This window comes from Bacillus rossius (assembly GCF_032445375.1).
Source record: "Bacillus rossius redtenbacheri isolate Brsri chromosome 4 unlocalized genomic scaffold, Brsri_v3 Brsri_v3_scf4_2, whole genome shotgun sequence".
In the NCBI taxonomy this organism is placed as follows: Eukaryota; Metazoa; Arthropoda; class Insecta; order Phasmatodea; family Bacillidae; genus Bacillus; species Bacillus rossius.
Window position 1 is genome coordinate 26,706,615 of NW_026962011.1, and position 17,655 is coordinate 26,724,269.

The following is a 17,655-nucleotide window of genomic DNA, read 5'->3' on the forward strand; positions in this document are numbered from 1 at the left end:
GTTAGTCCTAAGCAGGGGCGCAACAAAAGGGGGGGGGCAAGGGTATTTTGCCCCCCCCCCCCTCCCTCTGAAACCATGAAGTGGGGGCAAACGGGGGCAAAGAAAGTGCTGTGTAATCAATTTTTAGATAATAAAACTGCTAAAATAGCACCATTTTCCACCTTGAAATACAAATTTTCCCGGGGGATGGCCCCCGGACCCCCCCCTTTCAATAGGGGGATTGATGATTCTTAATAAAAAGGTATATTGCCCCCCCCCCCCCTTTGGAAATTTAGTTGTTGCGCCCCTGGTCCTAAGGAAGGCAGATACCCCACCGCCAAGTGACCACAGAGAGGCATCAGCGATGAGAGTGCACAGCTGGTGCCTCGGGTCTACTTCTGTTGTAGGGGCGTGAGGCCAACAGTGGAGTTCATGGACCAATTGTGAGTGTAGTACCAGTAAGATTTGTTGCAATTAACTAACAACCTACATAAATATCACATATTTTAAAATTTCTCTACAATTTTAAATTATACATAAACATTTAAACAAATGTATGTTATTACAAAGTATAAAAATATCTTTCCAAGCTTTAATTAATAAATCGTTACAGCATGATTGTTATTAGGGGGAGCTCTGGATCGCACAAAGGATATGCGAATTGGGGTAATAAATCACTGTCACCTCCTCCCCCTTCCCTCTGCCCCCATAACTATCAAACATTTTTTTCTATTGTTCTATCTGTCTCCCCTTCCTCTAAGGGACTCTCCTCTTAAACATTAATTACTTATTTATTCAATTTCTGTTATGATTGTTGTATCTTACACGTGTTTTCTGGGGGTGGGGGGGAGGGGGGTGTTTGGTCACAATGCTCCTCTTTTCCACAAAGATTATTATTTTTTTCAATTTCCCTTTCTGCATGAAATTATTTGAGAACTTGGGAGGTAGATGTTGCGGTTTTACGCCATATTGGATTTTGGCCATTTTGAATGACTTCACAGTTATTTGAGAAGATAGAAGGTAGGAAGTGCCATAGTCGTTGGAAGTTATTTTAATTTTATAAAAGTCTGAGTACAGTTGCTGGGGCTTCAGTCATTATCACTCTAGTGATCTCGAGGTTTTGGATGCAAGCACCTCATACATTTTGGCACGGAGTTAATTAAGAGAACAGAAGTAAACGAGGTACATAAAAACAGGAATGGAGGGGAAAGTTTAACTTTAAAAGGGGGGGGGGGAATTTATGGTGTACTTGGGTATTCAAATTAATTTTGAGAAGGGAAGAAGGTGAAGGAAAAGTTGGGGTGTGGGGGGGGGGATGAGGGAAGAATCTGGAAGAAGTTGGTTGCCAGAGGAGGGGGTAAGGGGTGAGATGAAATCATTTTTAGTAATGTTACGAGAAGTAAATGAAATACTTGAAAGTGGACGGAGTCCACATAAGCATAGGCAACGAATAGTACTAACTATGCAAGGGTGGAACGTACAAAACCTAAATATGGCATGTGGTTATTCTCCGAACTCGGAATGTCGGTACGAATAAAAAAACAGATAGGTACTTTAACTGGGAAAATTCAAGATGGCGCACATGAAAACAGATAAACATGACGTAAACTGTGAAACAAATAAAACTTAAACCTTAAAATCTACGACGATGTTATATCAAGTAAATTTAAATACCTCGATAAAACTTACAGGGAACAGCCTAAACATTTCCCCACAGGGAAATCCCAACAGATTGCTGTACGGCAGCAAAAATTACCAACATTCTGAATTTAAAAAAGATCAGTGTTTGCATCCACACGGATTACACATGGCTGTACGGGAATTTTCCACTATTCCTAACAAATAAAAAAATTTAAAAATATAAGACCAAACATTTAAATAGATATAAGTATAGCCATTTAACAACCCTTTCGAATTAACACTTTGTAACATCAAACCACCACTATAACTAAAAATATACAGCTCCCACGCTAAAATTTTACTTACAAAAGACAATATTTCACATGACAGGGGACCGCACATACTTAGTGCGCCATTTTAGGACTAAAATTAAGTTTTAAAAAAATCTGAAAACATAATTGTGTTTACGAAAAATCACAAATGAAAATGCCGATATTTGATTAGGCCTATCATATGATCTGCAAATTTTCAGAAAAAAATATACGCCATTTGAAAACCGCTTAAGATTACCAAATGATTTCTGTTTACGAAAAGATTTTAAGAATGCGCTGAGGGTGGGTGGGTAGTTAGTTCTGTTTCCTTGTTTAGTTTAAACTTTATTTTTAGGAGAGTGAAAAAAGCTAAAATGCATGTTTCCAGAATAATTTTTACTCATGAAAGAAATGTCTGGTACAGATTATTTAAGTCATTCAAGGGCATTGCATTTATTATATCCTACTTGCCGCTCAGATAGCTGTCCCATGCATAATGAGAGACCTGCAAAATTCGCGGTTTCGATGGCCTTCAGGATAGACTGCACATACCCCTGTACACTCGGGCAAATAACGCAAGTTCATTGGCTGCCGACTTGTAAGTTGTCTCAGCTGGTTTGTCTGTGATTCGATCCTTCTTTGGTTGAGGGTTTATAACTGGTTGAGATTCGTCCAGATGAACAGTAAGCCAATAGCAAAATTATCTAAGAGGTATATGTGTATGAATTCTAGCCTATCGCCGAATGAATCCGCGAATTTTGCAGGTCTCTAATAATGAGAAGACTATGCCCACTTCAAAGCCTTGTGCTTACAAGCGACACTGCGCTAGAAGCACCAGCGAGCATCGCACATATAATCTTGTCCTAACGCAGATACATCCTTGACTAGCTAGGGCCCCCTTAAACTGTAAATGTAGGAGAGTGAAAACACATTATATTAATGTTTTAAAAATATTATAATATACGAAACACTTTGTATATTTCTTGCAAACCATTGCACAATTGAAAAACCATGTAGCTAAATGTTGCCTGCGAGTGCAAACACACTATGTTTTAACTTCCGGTTTGAAACAACTCCCGTGGAAATGATGGGTTACACTGTTGTTTCAGGGTAGAAGATTACAACCATATCCAAAACAATTTTCGTTTAAGCATAGAGAATTCCCAATCTTTACATTCAACCAAGCATTTATGGAACAAAGATATAATTCTGTATTATTTTCGTTACTTTGAAAATCGCTTAGAATCTTAAATTCTTAAAATATTCATAATTTGAAGTTCCCTGAGAAAACCCCATAAACTCACTCCTAATGTTCAATCAAGCAGTTGTGAAATGAAGATAAAGAACTGCATTTTGTATCCTTAAGCTGGAAAATATTTAAAATTTTTGATTTTTGAAATATACATATTCAAGGAAATAAAAAAAATTCAAAGAATTCTGAGTAAACCACATTGAAAAAAACAACTCTTTCTTCTGCTAGCAGAAGTAATGTTCAAACAGTGATACTATTTTTTAAGCACTTTGACAAAATCCCATATAACATGTTCATGAAACTATAAATTCGAAGCAAACCAAAAAAAACCAAACACAAAAATATAATAAAAAATTCACAAAATTAAAATACTTATCCAAAATTAAATAATTTCAAAAGTAAAAGAAAATTATGTTCGACCATGCCTTACATTCACCCTGCCAGCAGGTTGACTGATGAGGTGGCTTGGCAGGGTAATGGGGGAGGGGAGGCCCTAATTGTAATTTCCTTTGAGCATTCCAGAGTAAACATGCTTCCAGTACTATTGTTAATATAAAACTTACAGTCTGAACAGCTGGTAGAAAACAACTGATCACCTATAGCAATGTTTTATCTCGTGTCAAGCAATACAATACAATACAGAAACTGTATCTTAGATGTGGCTTGATATTTCAAAAAAGGAGGTTGTCTGTAAAGTGGGTTAACAGACGATAATTTTACGTGATAACGTCATTAGAAAACATTCATGAAAAATTGTATACTTTTTAATTTTCATATATTATTTACAGTTTTTGCAAATTTAATTGAAATAATTAGTTTAAATATAATCACGAACAATTAGTTAAAAAGCCTGCCTTAACCTGTTTGATATTATAGAAGATTTTCTCGCACGGTGGGTGGCCGGTTCTTGCACGCTCGTCTCAGGCGGAACGTGACAATTTTTCGTGCGTGCAGCCGGCGTTCATCGATTTATAAGACGTTATCGCGTCAATAAAGGCCTACTAGTTAATGTAGACATAGCCGCGGAGACCTACCGAAGCAGACACCGCTCATGCCCTGCAGCACGGTGAGCAGACTGATCCAGCCCATGTCGCCCACGCACTCCACGCGGAACACGAACAGCGCGAAGCCCAGCAGCAGCACCACTTGGCAGCACATCACCACCAGCTGGATCAGCACGAACGACAGCATGATCTCGAACGACGTCACACCTGCACGCATGCCACACACGCGAGCTCGCAGTCATGAGCAGCTCGTCACTGACCTGTGTAGGCTGTTAGCCAGGGGCGTAGCCAGGGGCGTAGCCAGGGGGGGGGGGTTAGGGGTTCAACCCCCCCCCCTAGCACCAAATCTTTAATTAATTTCTTATTCATCACTCAAACAAATTTCATATTAAAATTAATAAAAATTTTACCATTACAATATTTAAATTTAAGAACCGAAAACTGCTAAAATAGCACTATTTTACACCTTAAAATCCAAATTTTCCCGGGGGAGGACCCCCAGACCCCTCGCTTTAATACGGAAGGGGGGGGCCATGCTTCTTAACACCCCCCCCCCCCTACACAAATCCTGGTTACGCCACTGCTGTTAGCAATAGCGCATTATAGCCGTCTGCAAGTAAGGTTGCTATCCATGATTGATTATCTGGCAGAATATTCATAGCAAGAACAAAAATGTAATCTGTATATATAATCAATATAGTCACAAAATCTTTTTTTTTTTAATTTTTGACTAATTAAGGCTTAGTTTGATGAATGTATTACTGACCAAAATTTCTCAAATGAACAGTGAAGAGAAGCTCAGTGAGAGGGACCTAAACCCACCTGCGACGAGAGTCCTGTCCAGAAGCCTCTCGCGGCGCTCGTGCACCATCGTGCCTATCGACAAGGCCACCCCGAGGAAGAAGATCAGGCTGTGGGCAGACGATACGAGCACGTTCACCGACTGTCAGCTGGTGATGGGCACGATCGATTTTTAAAAAAACTCTACTCATTTTTTCTCAAATTCTTCAAATTTGTTATTATTAAAATCACTTATCACCCTTCTTCATTCCACAAGAGCTGTTTTTCATAGAAATTGTTTAACTTTGGCTGTGACCCAAAATTCCTACTCTCTACACTTCTCTCCCTGAAAATATTATTTTGTAAAATGTACTTATCAGTTATGAACTGATGTCCATGATAAGGAAGGAATAAATATTCTCGAATGGACATGTTGTGGAATATTAAAAAACATCGCAATCTCCATGTTTGCTTAAAATAGTACATGCATTACAGAAGTATAAATTGAGTTCTTATGTATGGAATGCTTAAGACGATTTCTCACATGTGAATCGATTAAAAAAGTGATCATTCAAGTTATGAGTGGAAGAGAACAGAATGAGTGCAATTTCTAAGCATGTCTCTCTCAGGATCAAGGAAAGAAATGAATCTACAAGTTTCAGTTCTTCATTTGGGTAGCCGATTCATATAGTAGTTTTATCACAAAGCCAAAACACTTTTGTTCCAGAGCCATCTTGGCCTAAATGTTTGCTGCCCTATTTGTGATAAGCTACGACGTATAAGATATGGCAATTTCTCAGACAACCCAGTGCCAACTGCATTAGTATGTAGTGGGCATCAACAATTTCTCTATATGAAGTATCCATATCCTTCAGACTAATAACCTAGGCAGGATGAATGTGTCTGTCTTGTCAATCTTTCACTGTCAGCTCTGACTTTTGAAACATTTAATTGCTATTTGGCAGCCTAATGTTTTCAGTTTCCCAGTTTAGGAAGATAGCTGTGTCCTGGCTTCAGGGAGAAGAAAGTGAGCGTCCTCTGTTTAGTTCACAACAAGGAATTCTCGGGTAGGTTTACCTGCAAAGGCTTCACTGGCCTGTAACATTGGTGTCTTTCTTCAGGTTCACTTTGACTTAATTCTTCTGCAATGTGACCCCTCCATTATACCATAATACATCTTAAGTATCAGGGCACTTCCGGAATATAAGCTTTTGTAACCTTTGCAGACATCCTAAATGTATTCTATGATTTTACGTATGCTTTTTATTAGAACCAGCAGCAAAGGCTACAATTAGAGAGCCAGCTAGCTGGAAAGAGGAAAAAAATTAATTTCTTCTGCTTGAAATAGCAGGTCTAGCCCTGCTTTGCTGAGATGGGACATGGTCTTCTGGCACATAAGATTAGAAACTTGGTTGACTTGCTTCTTAGATCCAAAATAAAATATCGGTTTTATGCTTTTGATCGCTAAAATGTATTTCTTGTAAATGGGGAGTTTAGATAAGACTCGCCAATTCAATGGAGAGCACAGTCATGTAGGTTTTGACTCAGGACTATTAATTATCAAGTGGAGTTGAAGACATGTAGCGAGAGAGTCGAATCTGAGCTAGAATAAAATTCCTTTTTCACTGTCAATGCCAAGGCTGAACATAATTTTGTGATATCATAAAAAAAAAGCGAACTGTGGCCAATATATAAACTAGTCATAATACTCGCAGAAGATTATTGAAGTCGTGGCAACATATCAATGAGGTCAGGATTTATTACGATAAATGATAGTACCTACTTCTAGAACATTATTTGGAACAATTTTTTGGCTAAAATTTCAGTATCCAACGCCAGAACAAACAATGACTAAGATTATGTGTCTGTGAACAGGGAAAGAGGTTATCCCTGAACTGGAGGTAGTTCTTGTAAAGGAAGCCACAACACTTCATGTTGAAAAATTAAAAAATAAATTAATTTGGTAACAGTGTCACGCCACTGGACCCGAAACAATATATATATATATATATATATATACACGAGCTTGTAGGACAACTTGCCTACTATTTTTACATGAATGGCCCCACTTGGGTAGCCAATTAGATATGTGCGGCTGCTTCTCACACACACATTTGAAATGTTGGTGTATGTCTAGGCCCCACTTCTATGGATACTAAATATAATATAACACGTTGAGCTGTGTTAAACTGTGTAAAATCAATATTATTTGGGTGGCTCTCCAATGGTATGTGTTGGTATTCTATAGGCCACAGTTAGGTGATATTTTAGTAAAAACACAAATATACATAAACGTACACTGGGATAAAAGATATTAGAAATAACATAACACAACACTCACAATTAAAATATATAATTATTTTTATTAAAAACGAAAAATGGTTCAAAATTTACTCTTATTAATAATATTATTTAATTATTATATTCAAATTCCTAACTGGTTCTTGACATCACAGATCACATATGAATTCCAATCATCAGGAGTTATGGTGCGCACATTCAAATCACAAACAATAGTCTTTAATTGGGGTTCGTCGAAATTACACAGTTTCTATTATTTGTTGTTTTAGGGATCTTAATTAATTTTCCTCGGGTAGTAAGGTTTGAAATAATAGTCGGTAGAGCTCAGAGTCTCTCTGTCTGTAGGACCTCTGAGTTGATGTAATCGTGTGTAAAAATAATTAAATTCGTATCAAAATATTATTTATATCGTAGATAATGTCAAATTACTTCAAAATAACAATGTTTATAATAGTTTTAGACGGCGATGTGGCGAAAAAACGGGAGTTACGTGACGATGTGCATGTGTGGAGGAAACAAATTTTGCACTTTTTAATTACTCATGTTTTTCACTACTAGGCCCTTTATCTTTTTAGATAAAGCCTAAATTCGTATCTAGACTCCCTAGAATACATAAATATCCATCCTCGGTTCGGGATGCCTACCGCTAATTAGCTAAATTGCAGGATTTATTATCGCCGACGTCACAAGCTTCAGCTTTATTAGCTGGCCATTATAGAATTCTCCTACTCTCCTAGCTTCTTAAATTAAGGCGATTGGTGCACGGTAAAAAACGGTCACAGGCCCGAAAACAATGAATTTTGTATCATATGATCATTAAAGAGTCTAGATGCCTATGTGGGTGACCGTTACTATGTAGGGAGGTCAGGAGCTTAGTTCCAGCTCGTCAGTGGCGAGATGGCCTTCAGACGGGAAGGGTGTCGCTGGCGGTCGCTCTGCGGCCTGCCATCTAGCGGTAACTAACAGAACCTCGAAGATAGTATCTCGCTCTCCCTTTAACACAGAGCCGATACGTTTCTATCATGCCCGGAGGAGGGGAAGGTTTAGCAGGTTTCTCTTTCACTCATCCTTCGCCATGGGGAGGTGGAATAGATTATATTTTTGTTCGCAACTGCGCAGGTAATGTGGCTGAGAGCTAACCTCTGCCACTCCCGCACATCTTCTCACTCAACTCGCTCGTTCTCTCACACTATTTCAATAAATCTTTTCAAATCTTCAACATCAATACTTTAAACCACTGCGCTTCCTACGGATTAATTATATTTCATGCACGTGCCCGAATTCAGCTGCATAAAAATAAAACGTGTAGTCAATTGTTTTCTTCAAAAACCTTCCGAAACACTGTGTGTTAAAAAACATTCTGAAAGCGCATTTTTCTAGATAAATGGAAATTCTAAATCACCTACGCCACAAGGAAACATTGTGCTTTAATATTATGTAAAGCAAACACCTCTTAGTTTTATAGTTATGTAAAGGTGGTGTGATATGTTTTAGATGTCGCACCATCTTATCATCCATGTAGAAGAGTTACCCGAAAAGCTAACAAGACTATTGCCATGGAAATGGAAATATGGTTAAGGAAATATTTTTCAAATGTTTGTAAACAGTTAAAAACATATAAAAAATCTTATAACTGTAAAATTAAAATACAAACAACCCTATAGCAAATTTAATTTCAATATGAAAAAGTCTACAATAATGTTTACAAGAAACGAAATTGCAATAGCAATACAAAAATGTCACAATTTTGTTACATTGTTAACATATATATTATTTTTAATAAAGGCAATAAAAATGACATACTCAATATTTGGAATACAATAAATACCTTAAGCCCTACATAATTGCTGCGTTATTCACAATAAATGCTTTTCTTAAATATAGTAATTAAAAAACATCGTAAATAAATTATGAACATACATATTATGGTGAAATAAAATGAACACTATCACACTGAAAAATCTTAGAGGGTAGTTTTCCTCATCTTATTTCTTTCTTTGCGTTTTTGGTCTTGTTCGTTAAAATATTTCATGTTCAAATACTTGATACGCATATACGTTCGTGTCCTGACAAAACAATATATAACTTCTTCTGGATATTTATTTTCAGTAGTTCCGCAAATAATTTTAGTCAGTGATTCAAAAATCCGCTGTTTTTTGCACAAATTGTTGCCATGAACATTATCAAAACACATTTCAGCGATCTTTATTAATTCAAAAAATTCATTAGTGGGACATTTTAAGTTACCCTTTAATTGTACATGTATCCAGCTATCGTCCTCCGAATTGAAATCCGTAGTGCCAAGGTCGGGATATTTATTTCTGAAACGGTGAGCTATATAGCCAGAAACATATTTCAGCCCTTCAAGAGAAATTTCGTCACTTGAAAGGGACCTGGCCGCTAAATCTAAGTATATTTCTTCCATGTCAGCAAGATCTATTTCATTTAAAGGTGATTTCTCTTGAAATGTCTTTGTAAAATGCATTTCCTTGCACAAAAGTAGTTCTGTACTTTCATTCTGATAAGCACCGCCCTGTTCCATTTCATTTGACGAAAAATCACTTACCAAACACATTTCGTCTGTCTTCTCATCCGTGTTTTTCCGTTCAGCAAAAACTGTTGCAGAATGTTTTCACAATATGTAGTTTATAATTCTGTATTTAAAGTCAGTGGGCGACAGATGCGTATTTTGATGTCCCATACCTCTAATATACGGAAGAAAAAAAACACTAACACATCTTGGTTCAGTTTAACTGTTAACAAATATTTAGATTAACAGGTCTTATACATATTTTCGAGTGTTTTACTCACTGAGTTATACAGGAATTAATTAAATTGATCGCTGATATTTATACTTTTAAACAAAATTTTGGAATTATCATTTTATGTGAACTCTAATGCGTTAAAAAGTGTAACGCAACACTACACACAGGTAGTGATGTCTAGTGCACTGCCCTATGCACATTAGTTAACAAAAAAATAAAATAAAATATTAATTACTGATAAACAATACCTAGATGTCGTGATACAAGTAACACATGCTTATATGATATTTATCTCAATTAGAATACGAAAGAGGAAGACAAAATAATTAACTGATTTTAAGACTGATTTATTACTTACACACGAATAAACAAATACCACGTATCCCTAAATACAGTAATTCCTTTTGACCAAAATATCACTCTGATTTTTTTTAACTATCGTTGCCAGGTACATGGGCACGACTTCGCAAATGTTAATGTTTCACGTAGAGTTCAAAAATGGATTTACGTTTCGAAAAATTCACTAACTCATAAATTAAATCAATTGTCCGATAAAACATAAGACCTATAGACTCAAGACCACTAAGATAGTTGTGCATTGTATGTTCATATGATCGTGCCATTAATAATACTGAGAGGCTAATTAATTTAGTAAATATAATATTTAATAGCGGCTGGTTTTAGTTTATCCCAGCAACATCAACAAAGTCATAATATCAATCGGCAATGTTAAAAAGTTGCAGGGCGTCAGTACAGCGTTAGTGATAGAGTAATAACAAAATGGCCATACCTAGACTAATGATATCTTCTGACGTTAATAACTTTAAAATCGCGTATTCCCGTTCGCAACTTAACATACCATCAACAGTCTGATGATAACCTTTTTATACATACTATTATTACCGCACACGTAACATAACTTATGGTAAGCCCGCGTCAGGAACGTCCTGACGCGGAGCTGCACGCACCAAAACGGGCAAAACCAAGCTTCTTTTTAGTAGCAACTTACAACAATAGGCTCGAGGCACTTTTTGAAAGTTCCGCCGGAACCTCGGGCAATTTCTGGCCGTGAAAAACGTAATTCCAAAAGCCGCAATTACTTAATAATTACATACAGAAAAGCCCAAACGTCTGTAACAATGTCAGAAATATAGTTCAAAACCCAAAATAAATTAAATATATAAATTTTAATAACGTAGCACAGAATAATAAAACTGTAAACAAACATTTGAAGTATTAAGGTTTCAGTGTTCTGTGCAATGCAATATTACAAAAGGACATTTGTAATTAGTGTGCCCGGCATTCTGGCATCGCTAGCTAACATTTTCAATTTTTTTTTTAATTTCATATAACGAGAATAGCCTAGCGTTGATTTGATGTTCTAAATAAATTTTAATAAATATAAAATCTATTTTTTTGGTTAAATTTAGATCTGTCATTCTAGTGTGCATATAGCATACCCTAACTAACCAGAATACACAACTGATGTTCTATGCTGTCAAAACATATTAATCTGGAGGGTAAAAATTTATTCATATGTGTAAACAACCACCAAAAAGAATAATCACCCTGTCAGTATTCAACTTCAAGTCAAAACATAACCGCTAAAAAGAATTTCGCTGTACGAATTTTTCTGTACAGAGACAATTTCCTTGCTTGAGCGAAGATACTCCACTATGAAGCGCGACCTTGACAGACCCTTCGTTTCTTCGGCCTCCTCTCTCGTCCTCCCTCTACATCCCATTCTTCCCCCTCCCCTCCCGCAGGCTGCGGCCAGCCGGCCGGAGCTCCGCCGGGCTACCTGGTTCCGACAAGCGCCGCCCTCTGCGCCACGTCGCGGGGACATTCTTCCCGGCGGCGAGAGTTTTACACGCAGCACTAGAACTGTCACTCCAGAGGGCGTGTTTTGAGTCGGATCTTATCAAAAACAAAAGGATATGAAAATATATACATAACTCAATATTGTTCTGCCAATTATGTTTTCATTTTCATTTAAATTTATTCTTTAAATCGCTCCTGAAGTAGTCCAGCAATGATCAATGGAAATTGTCAATATTAAACTGTAATTTTGACGATGAAAATTTTTTTTTCTTACTATTATAGGTGCAGAAACCTATTCGTACACTCGTTTCTTGAACTATACTTAAGTTTAACATAATTATGTGTTTTCTAAATAATCCTGGCTTGGAATAAAAATAAATGCATTTATAATGACATAACTTAGTAAAAAAAGTTTATTAAAAAAGATACAAGGTATATTATGTCTTAAAAAGAAGCATCCAAAATAAATATGTACAGTTAAATTAGTTTTGTCGTAATATTTTCCATGCACCAATCGCCTTAAGCCAGTTAACTTAACTTCAAATGGCGGGCCGTGATTGGTCGAAAACCAAAATCAGTTACATAAAATACTTCATAAAACGTGAAATCCGCACGCAACAATAGCGCGGAAAACAAAATTTCACATAAAATTTAAATCAAAAATTATTAAAACAATAATTTATATTACTAAATAACGGCGTTAACTTTACCGTTTACCGTCTTAAAGTTCAATTACTCCCTAGAGGGATCCCAACAATATGCAATTTAAAATTGTCCGAATCAGTCCATAGAGTCACATTCTCATAAATAATTTAACGTTTCTGAAAATAAATTACATATTAGACATAGAGCAAACATTAAATAAATTATAAATAATAATAATTAATCTGTCAAAACAATAACATGTTGCAGTACAAGCTTGTATATTTTTAATTCTTCTCACTAAGTTGTGAAGAGGATTTTTACTATATTCATAGTAATTTTTTAATAGAAAAGTTTGCTAACTCTAGGCTGACAAGAACACAGCACAAAAAAAATCAGTAACATAATAAATGTGTATTTCCATTGTATATAGACCGTTACAAAAGTGATATACGATGTAAGCACTCGTTTTATAGGGTGGGTGACAGTTCTTGTGGGACAGGAAGATTTGTTTGACTGTTATAACCTAACCTAGCTAGGGAGCTTAAATATTATTACCAATTATTTGACAAATCACTGTAAAAGTTTAACTGTTGTTGGCAATAAACCTGTTATGTATGACCATTATTTATATATCAATTTGGTATTTAGAAATGTGCTATCTAAAATATATTATATGCAACATGGGCAAGTGTCGTTATTTGGTAGACAAATTGAGTGGTATTTTGTGTCATTTGGTGACACCAATAATTTTTTTTCCTCATGACCATTTACCTTCCTCAATGCATTCTCACGTGAAACTATGTACATATTAACAAATAAGAATATAATTTATTAAATTATTTATATAAGAAAAATTTTTCTAGCTTAACTAATCGTCACATAATTTGGCGGGGAAAAAACTATGTGAGCCATGATTGGCTATAAAATTGTATTTTAATATATATTTTTTATGCAAGACATGTGGGATACTCACACTAGGATGAGGCCTGGGGCACAGTAGTTGAGGAAACTTGGTGATCTATCTCCATACACCGGTTCTTCAAACTGTAATCAATACAAATGGTTTTCTATTAATGGTAGTCAGCTCTTACCTGTTGAGGAATACATGTTATAGATGTCTGGCCAGTAAATTATCCTTGTACTCTAGCCAAACAAAGTCATTATTGAGCCCAACAAAAAATACATATTAGTAATAGTAAGTACTGATTCATGCCAGACAACTCTTGCCTTAGTTTCTGCACAGACAGAAATTCCCCTCACTCTCCTAAGAGAACTATCAAGGCTCTGAAAATGGAAAAAATAAAACGAACTTCCACTAGTTAAAGAACTTGGAAATCTAAACAAGGAGAACCCATATTTTATCTATAATTTTCCTATTATGAGTCAGTTTAACGTTTTTAAGAAATTATTACTAACAACACAAACCATATTTGTTACCTAATAACAGACGCTGAACAGGTGACGCTTTTACTTTGCCCCAATAAATGCCTCTAACAAAACTAACTCTTTTTCAAACTGAAAATCAATAAAAGCAATTTTCATACTCCTTGACTCAGTAATGCTAGGAATCTCTTTTCAAAAATTAAATTTATTAAATAATTTTTAAAGACTTTTTATCTACTATTTCTTGGGATTTTAATGTATAGTAAATACAAATTATGAAGTTTTCTAAAATAAATATATCTAGTCTAAACATTCTGAATGTTTAATGTAGTGTATTATTGAACACAGAATTATGCTCTCATCAAACTAGCTTAGTATTTTGATTTGTATCTACTCTTTGTAGCTTTTAACATGTGTAGAGAACAAAGATACTATTTAACTGATTAGCAGTTCTGTGTGACACTTCGCAAAGGCTAGATAGTGGTGGCTTGATGCTTACCCGGACTGGAACTTGCGCTATTTTACTGCTGATATTGCAGGCTCGAAACAACTCTTCTGCAAACTGCTGGTACGCTGTCCGTAGTTTCGACTGCAGCATTTGTCCGATCTGCTGGTCTGGAGCAAACACACTTATTACGTGCAATTCACTGCGAATGTTCGATTTAACATTTAAGATGTAATACTAACACATTTTTGCCAAGATACACAACGAATAAAAAATTAAGGTGATTATTTGAGACCTTGTAGATGGTTTCTGATGATTATAGTTTTTAGTAGTCGAAAATGATAATTAAATGTAAGCAAATTATTTTTTGAAGTGAAACTTCTTTGGGAGCAATGGGATTAAAATTTCAAGGCAGAATTTTAATGCAACTTTTTCGTGAAACACTGTTGCGAAACGTTTCTGACGCAAAAAGGACAGAGAATAGGCACTTGGCCAAAGATATATAAAGAAGGCACTATGATGTACCTACACGTTGCTGGGGTCAATGATTCGTTCAAAGTTTAAAAAAATGAACCGAGAGAAATAGATGAACGAAAGAATAACACAGAGTATGCACATGCGCTTGTTAAAGAAAATAGATATAGGTATCCTATACAGTCAGCTGAGAATGCCTTGAAATTATTATTTGTTACCATCACACTCGCGTTCCTCCTTGTTCAACCAGCAGCGTAGAGAGCGCAGTTGAGACAGCCCTTGCCTTTCCGGCATAGATAGTGCTACCAGTTATGAATTTAATGTGTCTTCAGAGATTTGGCATGTTCCAAATGGCAGAAATGTTTAAAGGAACAGTAACACGCACATATTATCTGTATGGTGTGAGTATTTCAACAGTGAGTAATATTTACTGTTAACTAATCATTATTGATTGATCAATAATTATTCATATCTTGATCAGTAATTTTTTAATGAGTAATAATTTTTTTAATTAATGTTTATTAGTTTATTTTTATTATAATAAAATTTCTAATAAATACAAAAAAGGTTAGGAATCTTAAATACTTGAAAAAGAAATGAAAGCCAAAAAAGCCTACACTGTGTTATTTTTCGAAAATTGTCTTCTTTCTCTCTTTCTCTCTCTCTCTCTCTCTCTCTCTGCCAATTTACTCCTTATGTTATACTTACGAGTCAATGTTGAATTGCCAAAGAAGTTGTACTGAGTCATAAGCGCTCTTTTTAGGTAGATTTCAGAGAAATAAACCCATCGTAGCCGTTACCAAGGTGCGACTTCTGGAAAATGTTTATATAGTTTTTTATTTTATGGTCCATAGACCATTGACTATAGTCAATTCAAAAGTTTATATGTGTTTACATATCTATTAATATATCACAATTTTATGGACACGATAGCTGCAGCAATTTTCCAAAAATCACTTCCAAATTGATACATAAAATCTAGTAATGGAAAATCTTCGTCAATTTCGTTAGTGGTCCATATCCGACCAAAGGGGTATAAATGGGGAAGATTTTTTTGAAAAACAGATAAATTGCTGTAACTCCCATAACATGGAAAATATCACATATGTTTTAACTCGCAGAAGTAATAACAAGATCTTTTGTCTGGATAGATTTTTGATACGACCAACCATTACTGCAAGGGGTTAAAAAAACTAGGATTGTAGGACAACAAAAAATAATAATTTCCTTCGTAGGCACGTCGAATCTGTAAAGATTGTACTTTAATCTTATAATTTTTATCTAAAACTTTTGTCCGAAACAACTTTTGTTAATATGAAAAATAAAGGGTATAATTTAAAAAAATCATAAATTCCGTACCATGTACAATAAATTCGTTCTGTTTTACTGTAAAACCAAAATTATCAACTACAACTTTCGCTTGATATAATTTTTTATACGACCAACAATTACTGGTGTGGAATAAACAGGGGTTGAATGACAAAAAATATGTAACTACATCCAAAATGTTTTTAAACCTTTTATATATATATATATATATATATATATATATATATATATATATATCATCAATACATTTGTCTGAAATAATTTTTGATACAAACAAACATTTCTGAAAGGGGTGGATAAAGAGGGGTTAAAATACAATACGAAAATAATTTCCGTTCACATTTTTTTTTTGTAAATATTATAATTTTTTAATAAAACTTTTGTCTAGAACAATTTTTGATAGTATGAACCATTACTGCAAGGGGTGGAAAAAACTCGGTGTTGAAATAAGAAAATAAATAAAACTTCTGAGATAAGTTGGTGACTGATCGGTGGCGACAGAAGAGTCGGGCCGTGTCGGATTTTTTTTTTTTTATATAGTTATGTGGCCTTCAGCTTTCGCCCATAGCCTAAGGATCATTATATGCAGCTTGAATCTTCAATTTCCAGTCGTTATCAAATATGAGAATATACATTATACGCTGGGACTCGAACTCAGAACCCCTCGCACCGTAAGCCGGTGTGCACCCGACTACGCTACGGAGGGAGGTCGGGCCCATGTCGGAACTCACTGGACATGTCGAGCGCCACGTGCACGGCGCCCTGGTTCAGCAGCTCGTCGCTCACGTGCTCGCCCTGGTTCACGCGCTCCACCAGCCCGCTGGTGAAGTTCTCCGCGAGGTGCAGCAGTCCCCAGGCTCTGCCCCGCCGCACCGCCCGCTGCGCCGCGCCCAGGCTGCCGTAGTACTCCTGCAGCACGGCCAACACTCGACCATCTCGGTGTGCCGAGTCAAGTGCAACAACGAAAGTAAGTTTGTTCCATTTTATTCTTTAAAAAAATTTTTTGTCTGTAAAGTCGGTTTACGGACGATAGTTTAACGTGACAACGTCATAACAAAACATTAATGAAATGATTGCATACTTTTATGAATAAAATTGAATCATTTTTATTTTAATAATTAAAGAATAAATACTTCAAAATAGACTAATAATCAGATTTTTAAAATGCAAGAATAATTAACCTTTATTGCCGAAATTGTTGCTGTAATAAGCAATGAAAACCACATTAACTTTTCACTTCACTTTATAAACAGTCGACGAAACAGTTCACGTGTCGTTGATAGATAGCGCGATTCGTTCTGTTCGCGTCCATCACCATAGATAGCAGCACCGTAAGGGAATAATATTATTTCGTTTTTTATTATACGATTTAATAACAAATACGCATCCCAAATACACCAAACGTATTTATAATGTGTTACAATATTTTTTTTAAACATTGTGCAAAAGATCCCGGGTGTAATATGAATTATTATATGTAACTGTAAAACACCATTGTTGGTTAAAAACGTATTTGAATATTCAACATTACTTTTAAATAACCGTA

The 17,655-nt window shown here is 35.7% G+C and overlaps 1 protein-coding gene across 1 annotated transcript in view; it reads right to left on the bottom strand.

The window, feature by feature from the left end:
• Positions 1–17,655, bottom strand: part of LOC134541768 (ABC transporter G family member 20-like) — a 122,746-nt gene that overhangs the window by 2,785 nt on the left and 102,306 nt on the right. The window contains exons 11-15 of the mRNA XM_063385431.1: positions 16,841–17,018; positions 14,361–14,476; positions 13,452–13,522; positions 4,989–5,077; positions 4,197–4,373 (exon numbers count right to left, since the gene is read on the bottom strand). Of these exons, the coding sequence (XP_063241501.1) occupies positions 4,197–4,373; positions 4,989–5,077; positions 13,452–13,522; positions 14,361–14,476; positions 16,841–17,018 (631 nt within the window). The remainder of the gene's footprint in view (positions 1–4,196; positions 4,374–4,988; positions 5,078–13,451; positions 13,523–14,360; positions 14,477–16,840; positions 17,019–17,655) is intronic.